At 43.4% G+C, this 12,446-nt stretch overlaps 2 protein-coding genes across 4 annotated transcripts in view; one reads left to right on the plus strand and one right to left on the minus strand.

Annotated features, from left to right (window-relative positions):
- The window catches only part of lhfpl3 (LHFPL tetraspan subfamily member 3), a 28,878-nt gene extending 27,037 nt beyond the window's left edge, over positions 1-1,841 (minus strand). The window contains exon 1 of one of the 2 annotated variants that reach the window (XM_031582439.2): positions 140-1,839. In XM_031582439.2, the coding sequence (XP_031438299.1) occupies positions 140-566 (427 nt within the window). In that variant the 5' untranslated portion in view covers positions 567-1,839. Of the gene's footprint in view, positions 1-139 lie in introns of both variants that reach the window. The other variant, XM_031582440.2, reaches the window with a different exon arrangement.
- Positions 1,842-2,801: 960 nt separating this feature from the next.
- Positions 2,802-11,017, plus strand: orc5 (origin recognition complex, subunit 5). 2 transcript variants are annotated; one of them, XM_012838248.3, is made up of 15 exons: positions 2,802-2,972; positions 3,237-3,382; positions 3,608-3,700; positions 3,838-4,023; positions 4,300-4,374; positions 4,761-4,872; positions 5,328-5,458; positions 6,004-6,052; positions 6,197-6,287; positions 6,777-6,835; positions 7,585-7,697; positions 8,436-8,483; positions 9,106-9,216; positions 9,622-9,734; positions 10,665-11,017. In XM_012838248.3, the coding sequence occupies exons 2-15, from the start codon at positions 3,269-3,271 to the stop codon at positions 10,708-10,710; spliced, it is 1,341 nt and encodes a 446-aa protein (XP_012693702.2). In that variant the 5' UTR covers positions 2,802-2,972; positions 3,237-3,268; the 3' UTR covers positions 10,711-11,017. The 2 variants fall into 2 exon arrangements, with proteins under 2 accessions (XP_012693702.2, XP_031438295.1); XM_031582435.2 differs by having other exon boundaries at positions 2,802-2,958.
- The last annotated feature ends 1,429 nt before the right edge of the window (positions 11,018-12,446 follow it).

Below are 12,446 nucleotides of genomic sequence, written 5' to 3' on the forward strand. Positions count from 1 at the left end.
TCGTTTTGGTGTGGATTGTTTACACACGGTCATGATGAGATCATGATGCAACTCTATAGGATTACCGGAAATCTTCCAGTTCTCCAGAGCTTGTTTGGAGCGGTTACTAACTCTATATCAACAGATGCCAAACACTCACCTGCGGCGAGTTGTATCCAGCCGCAGACCTTGTAGACGGTGGCGGTGCTGCAGAAGAAGAACAGTGCGAAGCAGCCGATGCACGAGAGGACGAGGACCATGGACATTCCGATGAAGAAGGACGCAGCCTTGAAGGCACCAGAAGGGATGGTGCTGAAATCTGTGAAACTGCCCTTGCAGGTGAGCTCTCGGGACAGCCCGTTGCCTATGCAGTAGTGGAAGAGGCCGAAGTAGCCAGCCTGCGGGGTGTCCATTCCGTCCCCGATCCAGTACGGTTGGATAAAACACACTACGTTGACAATAGCGAACAGGATGGTGAAGATTGCCCAAAGCACCCCAATAGCTCGCGAGTTCCGAACGTAGTTGGTCTGGTAGATCTTGGCAGCCTCCGAAGCTGGGAGCATCGACCCCGGAGTCCCAGGAATCATGGTTTGGTTTTGATAAGGTATTTTGCCAACGGTACCGGGGACCCAGGGACTGATGAGCGGTCACCAATTAGCAGACCACCCAAGTGAGAACCGGTCGACGTGAAAAGCGTCAGTGTTATTCAGCTGTCATATTGAGGAGAATCTGTCGATACGGGGCATTTTCCTCTACTGATTTCACTCGAACACGCGCGTCAACTCAACAACACACAAATGTTACACCATCTGCCCTGAAATTAGTCCAGATCCGTTTGATGCTTTCGCCGTTGAAATCCCTGCACCTACACTACACTAACACAATCGAACCCTTGGATTATTTCACAATGTCCCACGGAATCCACAATCGTCTAACACAGTTCGTTACCGCTGCTACCTCGGATGTATGGATAAACAAACCAATAATTCTGACTGACCAACATGCAAACATTGGATATTCCACAAGGAGGCTAAAGAAGCTCCCGTGGCTGTCGGAGTCGAAGAGACCGAGGATAGCAATGAATGATGTAAAGAACGCTACAAAGACCGATACCGTGGTTGCCACGGGGATCAGTTCAGTGTGCACACTTAGCTCGAGAACGACGAGAATCCGTGGAAGCGCAGCCTACGGTAAATGGGATTGTTGAGTGCTGCTGACGGCAGCATACGTCGTTCGCATCATGTGCCACGCATTAATACGAGAATGGTGCTTAAAACGCGTGTAGGCAGGTTGGGTATCACACGCGGCTTAGCTCACAAGCTATCCGCCACGCGCAAGGCTATAATGCATTAGGTAACATATATCCACTTTAATCCTGTTTTCGTGGACATAAATGGAAACACGCACAGCTCGCCACAAATTGTAAATACATTACAATCCAAATCAGTATTTCAGTGGATGTGTCCCAACATATGGCTGACTGATCTCAGTATGTCTCAGTATACCTCTTTAAAGTCGCCTGCTTCTGACAAAACACATGCACCTTGTCAACTTGGCCACAACAAATACAATCAGTGATTGTATTTACGCTCTCCTGAGACCGGTTAACAGTGACGATCAAAGGCATCTCTCTAAACACACTCAAGATAACAAACAACGATCTCAGTTGTTCTGTTAAAATCCACTATATGCCACGAAAACAAACGAGAAAGGCCGATTGCACTGCGAGATTTATCCAAAATGCACACCCTCACGGTCCGCCGTCACCAGTCATCCATTAAACAAGACCCTGCGCACGCGACAGGTGTCACTCTGCCTTCAGCCGGATGTGTCGTCCAGGCGCGAGTAACCTTATTGTGAGCTACATAAGTACATTCACTAAGCATGCTAGTCCTCAACGGAGGCATTACCATCATGTCCGAAGAAGGATATTACTTCAGTCATTAAATGACGTAGTGCAAAGCAAAGTTTGCAAAAAAATGCAAACTTTTTTGGTTTTGATGGACAGCCAGCAACAACATTAAACCCCTTATGTTGTGTTCTGTTTTGAAACTTCAGTAAAAAATCTTTTCCTTTATCTCAAACTAACAAGGATTCACGACATCCCTCATCCCACCTATTTAAATGGATAAAATAAAGATTCATTATGGGGTTTTTTTCTTCAAATAATTAAACATTGATACATGTATTGTGTCTCTAGTCAAAAATGAATGTTCAAGACTGTAGTAGCCTACTTTGGGTTGTAGGAGTGAAAAATAAATAGTGGAGTTGGTGGAGTAAATGACAAATTTAATGCAGTTTGTAGGTAGGTGTGCATTCTCGTCATAAATCACACCGGTCATTTTTCTGCATATTTTAAATGTGTTGTTAATTGTTAAATACATTGTTAAATCCAGAAAATACTAATAATCCTGACATTAACATTTTCTCGAACTGTATGTAGTCCTATGCTAAAATATTTTTGGGAATTTCCCTTATTTTTAATCAATGAGTGGTGATCTATGTCATCAGTAAAAGCTGGCTTAAACTGGAAAAGACTATAGAATTGTTTTTTAAAAACTGTCGTAAAGACAAGTTCTTAAATCTTTAAAAAGGTGAAAATCAAAATAGATATTTTTAAGGCATTAATGTCAGACCGGTCAATTCTGATTGGAAACACAACAAGTATAATTATGTTGCGAACACAACATGCCGCAAGGTTAACGCAGGTTCGGTTCACAACTCTCAGGGTAAAAAGTTAGTCTTTCTAAAATATAACCCAACCCCAATTAAATTATTTGCCACAATGTTGCCATCTCTCTAAAGTAACTAAAATCAGAATCATTGCTCTGACTCAACTACCCCAAAGTCACATGCAAAGTAACAATTTGCCGATTGGCCGACAAGCAGGAAGTGAACGGTAGCGACAGTGGCAAGCGCGCGAAGTTTAGCAAAGGAGAACTATATCACAAGAAGCACCATCCAAACAAATTTGAAGAGGTAAATCATAATTGGTATGTTGGATAACTCGATTTACACGCGTCAGTAGTAGCTGTCTTTAAGATATGAAGAAGATATGAAAAAGCTGTTAAAACCTTTGGACAACGTAAAGAACTATCGAACCAAGAATGATAGAACTAAGTTATGCTAACGTCAGCCAGCTACCGGCAGACGTTTTGCTAGGTTTCAAAGCTGTTCTTTGGGTTCATGAAGTATACAAAATACACCATGGATTGTTATTTAACAACAGCTGTGATCATATTTGCAACATCTTGCAGGTGCTGTAGCTTGCATTCGTGGTGTTGTCAGGATGCCTGCGCTTGTGGAGCAGCCGGGCTATGCGCATGAGAGGTTGTGCGCACTGACAGAGCGAGTTCCTTGCAGAGAGACTCAAGCCAGTACTTTGTTAGCTTTGCTGGGTGAGGTAGGTGACATGTCCCTGTGATTGTCCAGGTTCTCTTTTGTCTCATCACAGTAGTTTGGTCAATGTAGTTTCATTGTTCGAACTTAAGTAAAATAGCCACTGAAATGCTACGTTTGGCATAGAATTACATATAGGCCTAACTAGACGATTTATGTAGGATCACGTTGTATGAAATTGCTTTTGACCCACCTGGAACGAATTTAATGAGGGTATTATTTCTCAAAGCCAGGACACTATAGCTATCCATCAATCTTCATCTATGGACACCGTGCGTCTGGCAAAAGTCACGTGACTGAATCCATACTTCAAGAACTTGAGGTGAGGTTGAATTTCTTTTTTTGTATTTTTTGTATTTGAACATACGCAAACTTGGAAAGTCTTTAGTTTGATAAGGTCCACTAGTCAACTAATGGTTTAAATAATAAAACTACCAAATGTTTCCATCTGTTCTCCAGCTCCCCCATGCCATAGTGAGCTGTGTGGAGTGTGTGTCCGCGGGGCTCCTGTTTGAGCAGACGCTAGTGGCCTTCTTCGGCCCCGAGGCCCCCTCCCTCCTCCCCCGCTCCTCCTCTCTGTCAGACTTCGTGCGGATCTACAAGCAGCTCTGCGCCCAGACCCCCGCCTGTCAGACCCGTTATATAGTAAGTCTGAATATGGACCTTCTGGAATTTGGATACATGTAGAGGGATTTTTTTTTAAATGTATCATTCTTTTGTCATGTATCTGTTTTATGTTGTTCATTTATAATGTGTTGATTAATCCAAAGCCAATCTAATGGAGTTGTTGAGAATATAGAGCATTTTCAGTCATGCCTTTTTCTTGTTTTTGGGTTTTGGTGTCAAAATCACTGTCTAATGTCTTATGTGTATGTTCTTTAGAGATGGAAAGAATGAACGTGTATTTTTGCATATCTGTAGGTATTGGACAGGGCTGAGCGCCTCAGGGATATGGAGGCCAACCTCCTACCAGGCCTCTTGCGTTTACAAGAGCTGGTAAGCATACCTGCCCAGCTGCCTTCATGATGTTTTTATCCTAAGCAACAACTGTAGTGTGCTGGTTTTTTTTTTCTACTTGTAGCTGTCCGAAGTTTTGTATTTGAAGTTGAAGGTTTGGTCTGTCAATGACCTCAATGACCTGTGCCAGGTAGAACCATAGAATTCTAATTCTATGCATGGGACAACGCGATCTTCATGACTTTGCATTTTTTTTTAACCCCCGGCTGTTCATTTGGATTCTGTTCATGGTTAATTGGGCGGGTGGGCGGGCAGCAAGTTGTCACAATAAGGAGATGGGACATTTGATATTCTAATGGCATTTTTTTTCTCTCCCTGCTCTCTCTCACACACACACACACACACACGCCCTCTGATTGTGACAGGTTGATGACAATGTGACTGTAATCCTGCTCACTGAGATTGTCTGGGACAAGTTCCGCCCGAACACCGGCTGTCTTGAGCCGCTGCTGCTGCACTTCCCTGATTACAGTAAAGGTAAGGGCAATCAGAGGGCTGTGTGTGTGTGTGTGTGAGGGCTTTACCCTGCTGTCTGAACGCCACTCAAGCAAACCAATGAAGATCTAGTACTGTTCTGGCAGACTGTTTGTCTGGACAGCATCTTTAAAGCATGTTGACGAACCTTAAATGACCTTTGAACTTAGATGATTAAACTTTTTTTTTTCGTACATTAATAATGTAGAATAATACAATTTTGTGTTTATATTGCATTTATGATGCATAAGAGTATAACATACTGGACAATCCATACCAAAAAAATACAGATGAAAATAGTGAAACATTTTAGGCAGAGATTTACGATTAGAATTATTTGTAAAAGGATTTTTAGAATGGTTTAGGGTTGCCATACTATTTAGGAGCTGAAGTGCTAGTTTGGTTCCCCCACCTTCTGCAGTGGGTTTTAACCTTTGACCTTTTCTGTCCCCCTGTAGCGGAGCTTCAGGAGATCCTAGTGCGCGATTATCACCCAGCCTACTCGCCGGATCTCTACGGCTCCTTCGTCAGCATTCTGCTGGGGGTGTTCTACTCCGTCTGCAGGGACCTGAGAGAGCTCAAACACCTGGTGAGAACAAACACCCACATCCACTCTCAGAAACACGCTCTGCTCTCTCTCTTTATGCCTCTCTCTCTGTCTGTCTTCCAAGGATGAGACCCAAATAATGAATCCCCCACCTTTTAGCTTAGACCTACAAATGTCTGGGAATCAAAGATGGGTTTTATTAACTTCAGCATGACGGGGAACTGTGTGGTCACTATTGAGTGTTGTTTTAGACTGCGTTGTTTAAATTGTTATGTCTTAAATTGCTCTGTTTTTAATACATATTCGTCGATTTCATTATGATCTCATGAATTATTTGAGATAAAATGTATTATTTATTGTAATTTTATATTATCCTATTTTCTTTCAGATTTTAGCACTTCTATTACTTTTTTATTGTTGTGATTAGTTTAAACCATGTAAAGCACATTGAGACTTCTTTGTATTTTAAAGTGTGCTATACAAATAAAATCCATTACTATGAGGTGGTGGTGGTGGTGGTGGTCGGATGGTCGGTCTGTCTGTCTGCTCACCAGGAGAGTCTGAATTGATCATCTCTCTCCTCACAGGCGGCCCTCAACTTCTCCAAGTTCTGTGAGCCATTAGAGAGAGAAGAAGGTAAAACACCTTTAGTTTCCTCCCCCGGCCGTCAGTGTTCGCTCACTTCCAGATTGATGTGGGTGTTTTGCCAGAAGAGTGTGTGTGTGTGTCATTATTGACTTTTCTCTACATGTCCTTTTTTCCCCTTTCTTTGTTTGCCAGTGAAAGAAAGTGAAACACACAAGCTCTGGAGGAACATTGAGCCACACTTGAAGAAGGCCATGCAGACGGTGTACCTGAGAGAAGTTTCCAGGTGTGTGTGTGTGTGTGTGTGTGTGTGTGTGTGTGTGTGTGTGTGTGTGTGTGTGTGTGTGTGTCAGTCACACCCCTCATGCAAGGGATGTACATGTTCCTGTGAATCTTTTCACCTCGTATCTGAATCTTCTCGCTTTTTTCCCGTTTCCTTTATCACTTACTTGAGGCTTTACACAAGAGCAAGGAAAAAGATGGTGACGTGTTATTTTCTGTTGCCTTGGAATAATAACAGCTTGCAGGATGCATGAAACATCTGTGAATCCCAATCTGTTCCCTCACCTTGGAGAAATATTAGTCAGGTTACGGCCTTTAGACACTCTTGTCTCTTGCATACCTGTCATTTGTCTCTCTCTTTGACACGCTCCCCCCATCTCTCTTAATCTTCTTCTTTCTCTCTCTCTCTGTTTGCAAATGCTGTCTTATGTAGCAGGTATTTGGCACTGACTTCAGCTACCTGTGTTCTGCTTCTCTCTATCTTTTTTTCCAGTGTTCAGTGGGAGCAGCAGCAGCAGCAGATGGAGGATAGGGAGGCTGGAACTCTGAAAGGTACACACACACACACACACACACACACACACACACACACTACTGCCAAAAGTGCTTATTTATTTCCAAAAACTATTTGTATCTATAATTGTCTTGCTGAGCTGCAAGCCCTAAACTGACAGCCCTGGGAGGACACCTTTTATTTTCAGTTCGGCTAAATTCAGTTCAGTTGACACAAACCTTCTCAGGAACGGTCTGTTAATGAGATTGCATTCTCACAAGACCGAGAACACACTAATGTGTCCAGTAACAGGCACAGCTTGGGTCCACAGTCCTAACACACACACACACACACACACACACACACACACACACACACACACACACACACTCCCTGACAACATACTCAGGACAAGTGTCCACCTATTTGGCCACAGTCTGGGTCCAGGGCCTGTTTACAATTACATTTTTCACACACATGCTCACACACCATCTGCTCGTGCCCTTCATCCTAGCAGCCAGGCCCACATCACTGTGTGTGTGTGTGTGTGTGTGTCTGTGTCTGTGTCTGTGTCTGTGTGTGTGTCTGTGTCTTTGTCTGTGTGTGTGTGTGTGTGTGTGTGTGTGTGTGTTGGTGTCTGTGTCCGTATTTGTGCCAGACCTGTACAAAGTTGCCCTCCTTTTTGAGCTCAGAGGGTACTTGGAAGTTTCCCAAGGAGCACCACAAGCACACTGTTTCCACTGGGTAGTCTTTTGTAGTAGTACTCACACCTGTGTTGTTACCCCCACCCTTTCCCTCTGTCTTTAAGGCTTGTCGGCCTATGCCCATGTGGAGCTGCCCTACTACTCCAAATTCCTGCTGATTGCCGCGTACCTGGCCTCCTTCAACCCTGCCCGCACAGACCGACGGTTCTTCCTCAAGGTCTAACCCTCATTATTGTCACCTGTGCTAATCAACCATAGCACGTGTTTATCAGAGCACGATAACGAGATATTGGGTTTACCTCTGTAATGATGCAGGCAGGAGGTCATTTTCACCTGCGTTACGCAACCCCAGTGTGTGTGTGTGTGCGTGCGTGCGTGCGTGCGCCCCTCCATCACAATACCTTGGCTGTCGACATGACGAGCATCGATACAGTGCTGTCCTCTCTTTGCCACTGTGTGCCAATGAGAAGTGGCTAGTAGCTCCATATGTGTTGCAGGGACGGTGTAGTCGCCAGCCACCCTCCCTGACCAATGCAGATGTGCATAATGCAGAATATTTGAAGAGATTGGCATTGACCAACAAGGGTGCAGGGGACTGAGATGAATGTATAGAATAATATGGTGACATACGTATAATACTAATGATACGGTTCCTGTAATGCACAGGAAATGAATCCTACATACAATAATCTATAGACCCATCTCATCTTCTTACTGTGGTGATTTATTTATTTTTAAATGAGATGGATTAGATGACAGCATTGTTGACACAACTCTTGCTACCCAGCTCACTTGGCTATAGGGAGTTTCTGCAGGGGTGTACTCCCAGAGGATGGCCATCTCTGTTCCCTACCCCAGGAGGTGGGGGTCAGGGTGAGGTCTTTGTCTGGTCATGCAATGCAGAAACGGACATTCTTAGTTGATTAACGAATAAATGTCTGTTTTTCGCCTCCAGCATCACGGGAAAATAAAGAAGACCAATTTTCTGAAGAAGCACGAGAAGGTATTGGCCTTGCTTTTGTGTTTGTTCGTTTCTAACAGAACAGTATGTGCTGTGTGGGGGCTTTTTTGGCATTCACATTTGGTTTTGTTTTTTTGTTTTTGTTGTGTGGGTTTCCGGTATCTATTGTTTTCTATACAGACATTCACCTGTCGGTCTCAGAGTGCAGTGTGTGTGTGTGTGTGTGTGTGTGTGTGTGTGTGTGTGGTGTCTGCGTAGTGTGTGTGTGTGTGTGTGTGTGTGTGTGTGTGTGTGGTGTCTGCATAGTGTGTGTGTGTGGTGTCTGTGTAGTGTGTGTGTGTGTGTGTGTGTGTGTGTGTGTGTGTGTGTGTGTGTGTGTGTGTGGTGTGTGTGTGTGTGTTCATTCTTTTGTACTGTGTTTTATAAGCATACTTTGCAGTTTTTGTTGTAAGTCTGGGCTTGCCTTTCTGTGGATAAATGTATATACCTTTGTACATGTTTATGGCCGTTCTCACTGTCTGTCCAACGGTTTTACTGAACCCAGTCCGTATGCAGTGGTCATCGCCCTGCTGGCCATATGCATGTAGTCATTAGTCATTTGTTTGCCTGTATTATGTTCAAGCATATGTTTGCTTCACCCCTGCCTTCCTCCCCCCCATCTTAGACCAGTAATCACTTGCTGGGGCCCAAGCCCTTCCCGTTGGACCGCCTCCTGGCCATTTTCTACAGTGTGGTGGACAGCAGGGTGGCTCCAACAGCCAGCATCTTCTCCCAGGTAGCTACCGTGATGAGCCGCTGAGGGAAAGGCCAGTGCTTGTCACCTCGTAATTACTTTTCGTGTTTGAATTAAGGTTGATTTATAAGGGTCGTCAATGGCAGTGTCAAAGAACGTGGGGTGTAATTTTGAGTTACTGCCACTAGGTGGCGGAATTATCGCTGTGTGAGGTAGTTACTTTAGGGTTTGGTAATTTTATATAACATTTATATTGATATAATATGTATAGATATGAATCTACCTCACCTACACGGTATGAAGTTCTGTTGTGTGTTTGTCAAAAGATAAAATCTGAAAAAAACAACGAATTGCTTAATAGGAACCTGCCACTAAAAACGTAAACTGCATTAAATAACTCTGCGACAGCTTTGTTGGTAAAGGTTGTCTGATGTGCTCTCTGCCTAGATCTCCTCCTTGGTGACCCTGCAGCTTCTCACCCAAGTGGGACATGACGACCAGCTAGACGCTCCGAAGTACAAGTGTGCCGTCGCGCTGGACTTCATTCAGGCAGTCTCCAGGTGAGGGCTGCAACAACAACCGCATCACCGCCATACCGCAGTACCAGGAAGTGTACCGCGGTGTTGAACCCATCACCACCATAACCATCATAACAGCTTCTTTCCCCCTTATCTGAGAGTGCTGCCATCCTCATGTAGCTGGTGGCTTGGCCTGTGGTCTTGTCTACACAGTCTACATCCATATTTTGAAAAGGGGGGAATCCACAGTTCACACGTTTTTTTTTTTTTTTTTTTCCTTCCCTCTCTGCACAAGAAAGACAAAATTATTCTAAAATGCCCAGACCTCCGCACTGAGCAGACATATAATAGCCAGTGTATCTGGTCATTGTAACCTTCTGGCCGTCTGACCATCAATTGCTTGGAAAACACAAATTAGATATATAAATATTTCATGCGAACAGATGTTAATGACGTATAACTGTAAGTGGCTAGACAAGCTAGACATTCCTCTCTCTTTAATAATGTTTATTTTTAATTCCTTAAACTTTAAGCTCCACTATGTCAACATATTCAGGGACAAATAACATCCAATGAATGAATGAGAAGAGCATTTGGAGAGTGCAGACCTCCACCAAGGCCAAATGCTGTTTCTCGCAATAATGAAAGGGAAACTAAATTCGTGGATCTGCCCCATGCCATGGCCCATGCTACATTTTCCCACCAAATGTCATGGAAATCAGTCAGATTTTTTCGTAATCCTGCTTACAGACAGACAAACAAATGGCAACGAAAACATAACCTCCTTCTTGGAAGTAATTAAACACAGGGGGGGGTTTGGTTGCGGTATTACTATACCCTACTCCATTATGAGTACATGCACTGATAAGTATGGTTAGGGAATGTTACGACTCCCTGAGTGACTTTATTACAGTATTAAGTTACAGCATTTATGATTATTAATCTTTGTTGTATATGTTTTATTTCCTGTAGGACTGTGAGCTTTGACATTGTAAAGTACCTGTATGACTTCCTGTGAGTGCCTCCCCGTGGAGAAACTTGCTGGCTGCTGTTTGGATCCAGCTGTGGGATAAATATGATTGGCAGTCCCACTGAAAAGTGGGTGGAGCCTTGTGTTGCATTCTGTCATGGAATGAGATCACTGAAGAGACCAGATAGATGAACACATTCATCAACAGCTACACAGCTTACTGGAACACTTGGCGTTGGCGGGAACTGTCCACATTTTGTGTTTGTTTGTTGAATTATTTGTTACTGTGTAATTTAATTTGGTAATAAATGTTTGTATGAAAGCTCTGTCTCTGTCTGTCTTTTTTTTTTTTTTTTTACAAAAGCATCTGTTTGTGTGGGGGTGGTACTCAGAGAATGTGTTAAAACACCCCTTCCATGACATCACTCTTTCAGTGGCCATGGCTGTGCCATGGAAACTAGCCAGGTTGCCATATCAATCAACGTGTACCACTCAGCAGAAATATTTGGCCAATTAGGTCTCTCCTGCAGTGATGTCATCACATAAATGGGCTTATTAGTACTGTGCATACACAAAAATAATCAAAAGGGTAAAATTAGTAAAGGTTGGTTTGTTGGCTCGTAAATTACTAAATGTATAAATATTGAATTATTCAGCTTCAGAAACAGTAGGACTTGTGTGTGGGTGAACCTCTCTTGCTAATTGAACGCATTACCTCTATATCGTCTACCTCCTTGTTCTAGTGCTTATAGAAACCATAGATGTCGTGTATCAGATTTTTTTTTATGTGCAGTAATGCCCTTCTCGGTATTGCCAGTGCTTGTACAAGTTACCTGACTGGCCTGTTGGTGCGTGCCAGTTTACCCGTCCGCAATCTTCATCCCCAGCCTGTCACGTCCACCCTGCAAGTACACGCTGTGGCTGTGCATGTCCCGACGCCCGGGGGAGATGATTAAAGTCAGGCCTTTATCCAACTTACACGCTTTGTCTGCTGTCAGCAGGGGGTGAGGGTGGCCCAGAAACAAGCAGCCACGCTGTAGCTGCTGTGCTGTGGCTTTGTTCAAGGAGTGCTGTGAAATATCATACGGATTCAGGAATACTTACTGGTAAATATGTGTTTACCTTTAAATATGCATATGTATACCTAGACAGACATATGTGTCTGTGTATTACATCTGCATATTTATGTGTTGGGTAGTTATGTAGTTGTTATATTTTCATATATGTATCATAAACCTTTCATTTATTCTTTGGCACTTTGCATCCATTCAAATTTTAGTTCAGTGATTCAGCGTCTGAAAGGAAATGCTGCCAGTTACAGTATGTCACTGTTCGTGATGTTGAATTTACGTGTTGCTATGGGAATACATCACAGTTGTCATAGAAACTGGTTAGTACAGAGAAGGGACGGTCTAAAGTGTGACTCATCTGTTTTTTTCTTTTCTCCCCTCATGGTTCCCTTAGGGAGACTGATGTGTCTGAGACTGATTTGTGCTTTGAAATGAATAGTCTCAGCAAGCACCACTGTCTGCTGTTCACCCATGTCTTTCATATCTCTTAACAACTTAACAGATACATTTGAAGGACACTTGGGTGTTCAGAACCAGGTTTTATTGTATAAATAAAAGCAAAACAAAACTAAATTCTGTAAGTCATCTTACAGGAGGCAGACATTCAGCATGGCTAATGTTGGTTTGAATGGGTAGCCCGTACCCACTAGTGATCGCATGGTAGAAGCAGAGACTCTTACCAAAAGTAGAGTGTAGCACCTGACTGTATCATCT

Source organism: Clupea harengus, chromosome 16 (genome assembly GCF_900700415.2).
Source record: "Clupea harengus chromosome 16, Ch_v2.0.2, whole genome shotgun sequence".
NCBI lineage: Eukaryota > Metazoa > Chordata > Actinopteri > Clupeiformes > Clupeidae > Clupea > Clupea harengus.

Bases quoted from the DNA above. Each gene is read 5' to 3' on its own strand.
- orc5 (XM_012838248.3), top strand. From the start codon at position 3,269: ATGCCTGCGCTTGTGGAGCAGCCGGGCTATGCGCATGAGAGGTTGTGC. The intron at 4,024-4,299 runs GTAAGTCTGAAT...GCATATCTGTAG, and splicing joins CCTGTCAGACCCGTTATATA to GTATTGGACAGGGCTGAGCG. The intron at 4,375-4,760 runs GTAAGCATACCT...TGATTGTGACAG, and splicing joins TCTTGCGTTTACAAGAGCTG to GTTGATGACAATGTGACTGT.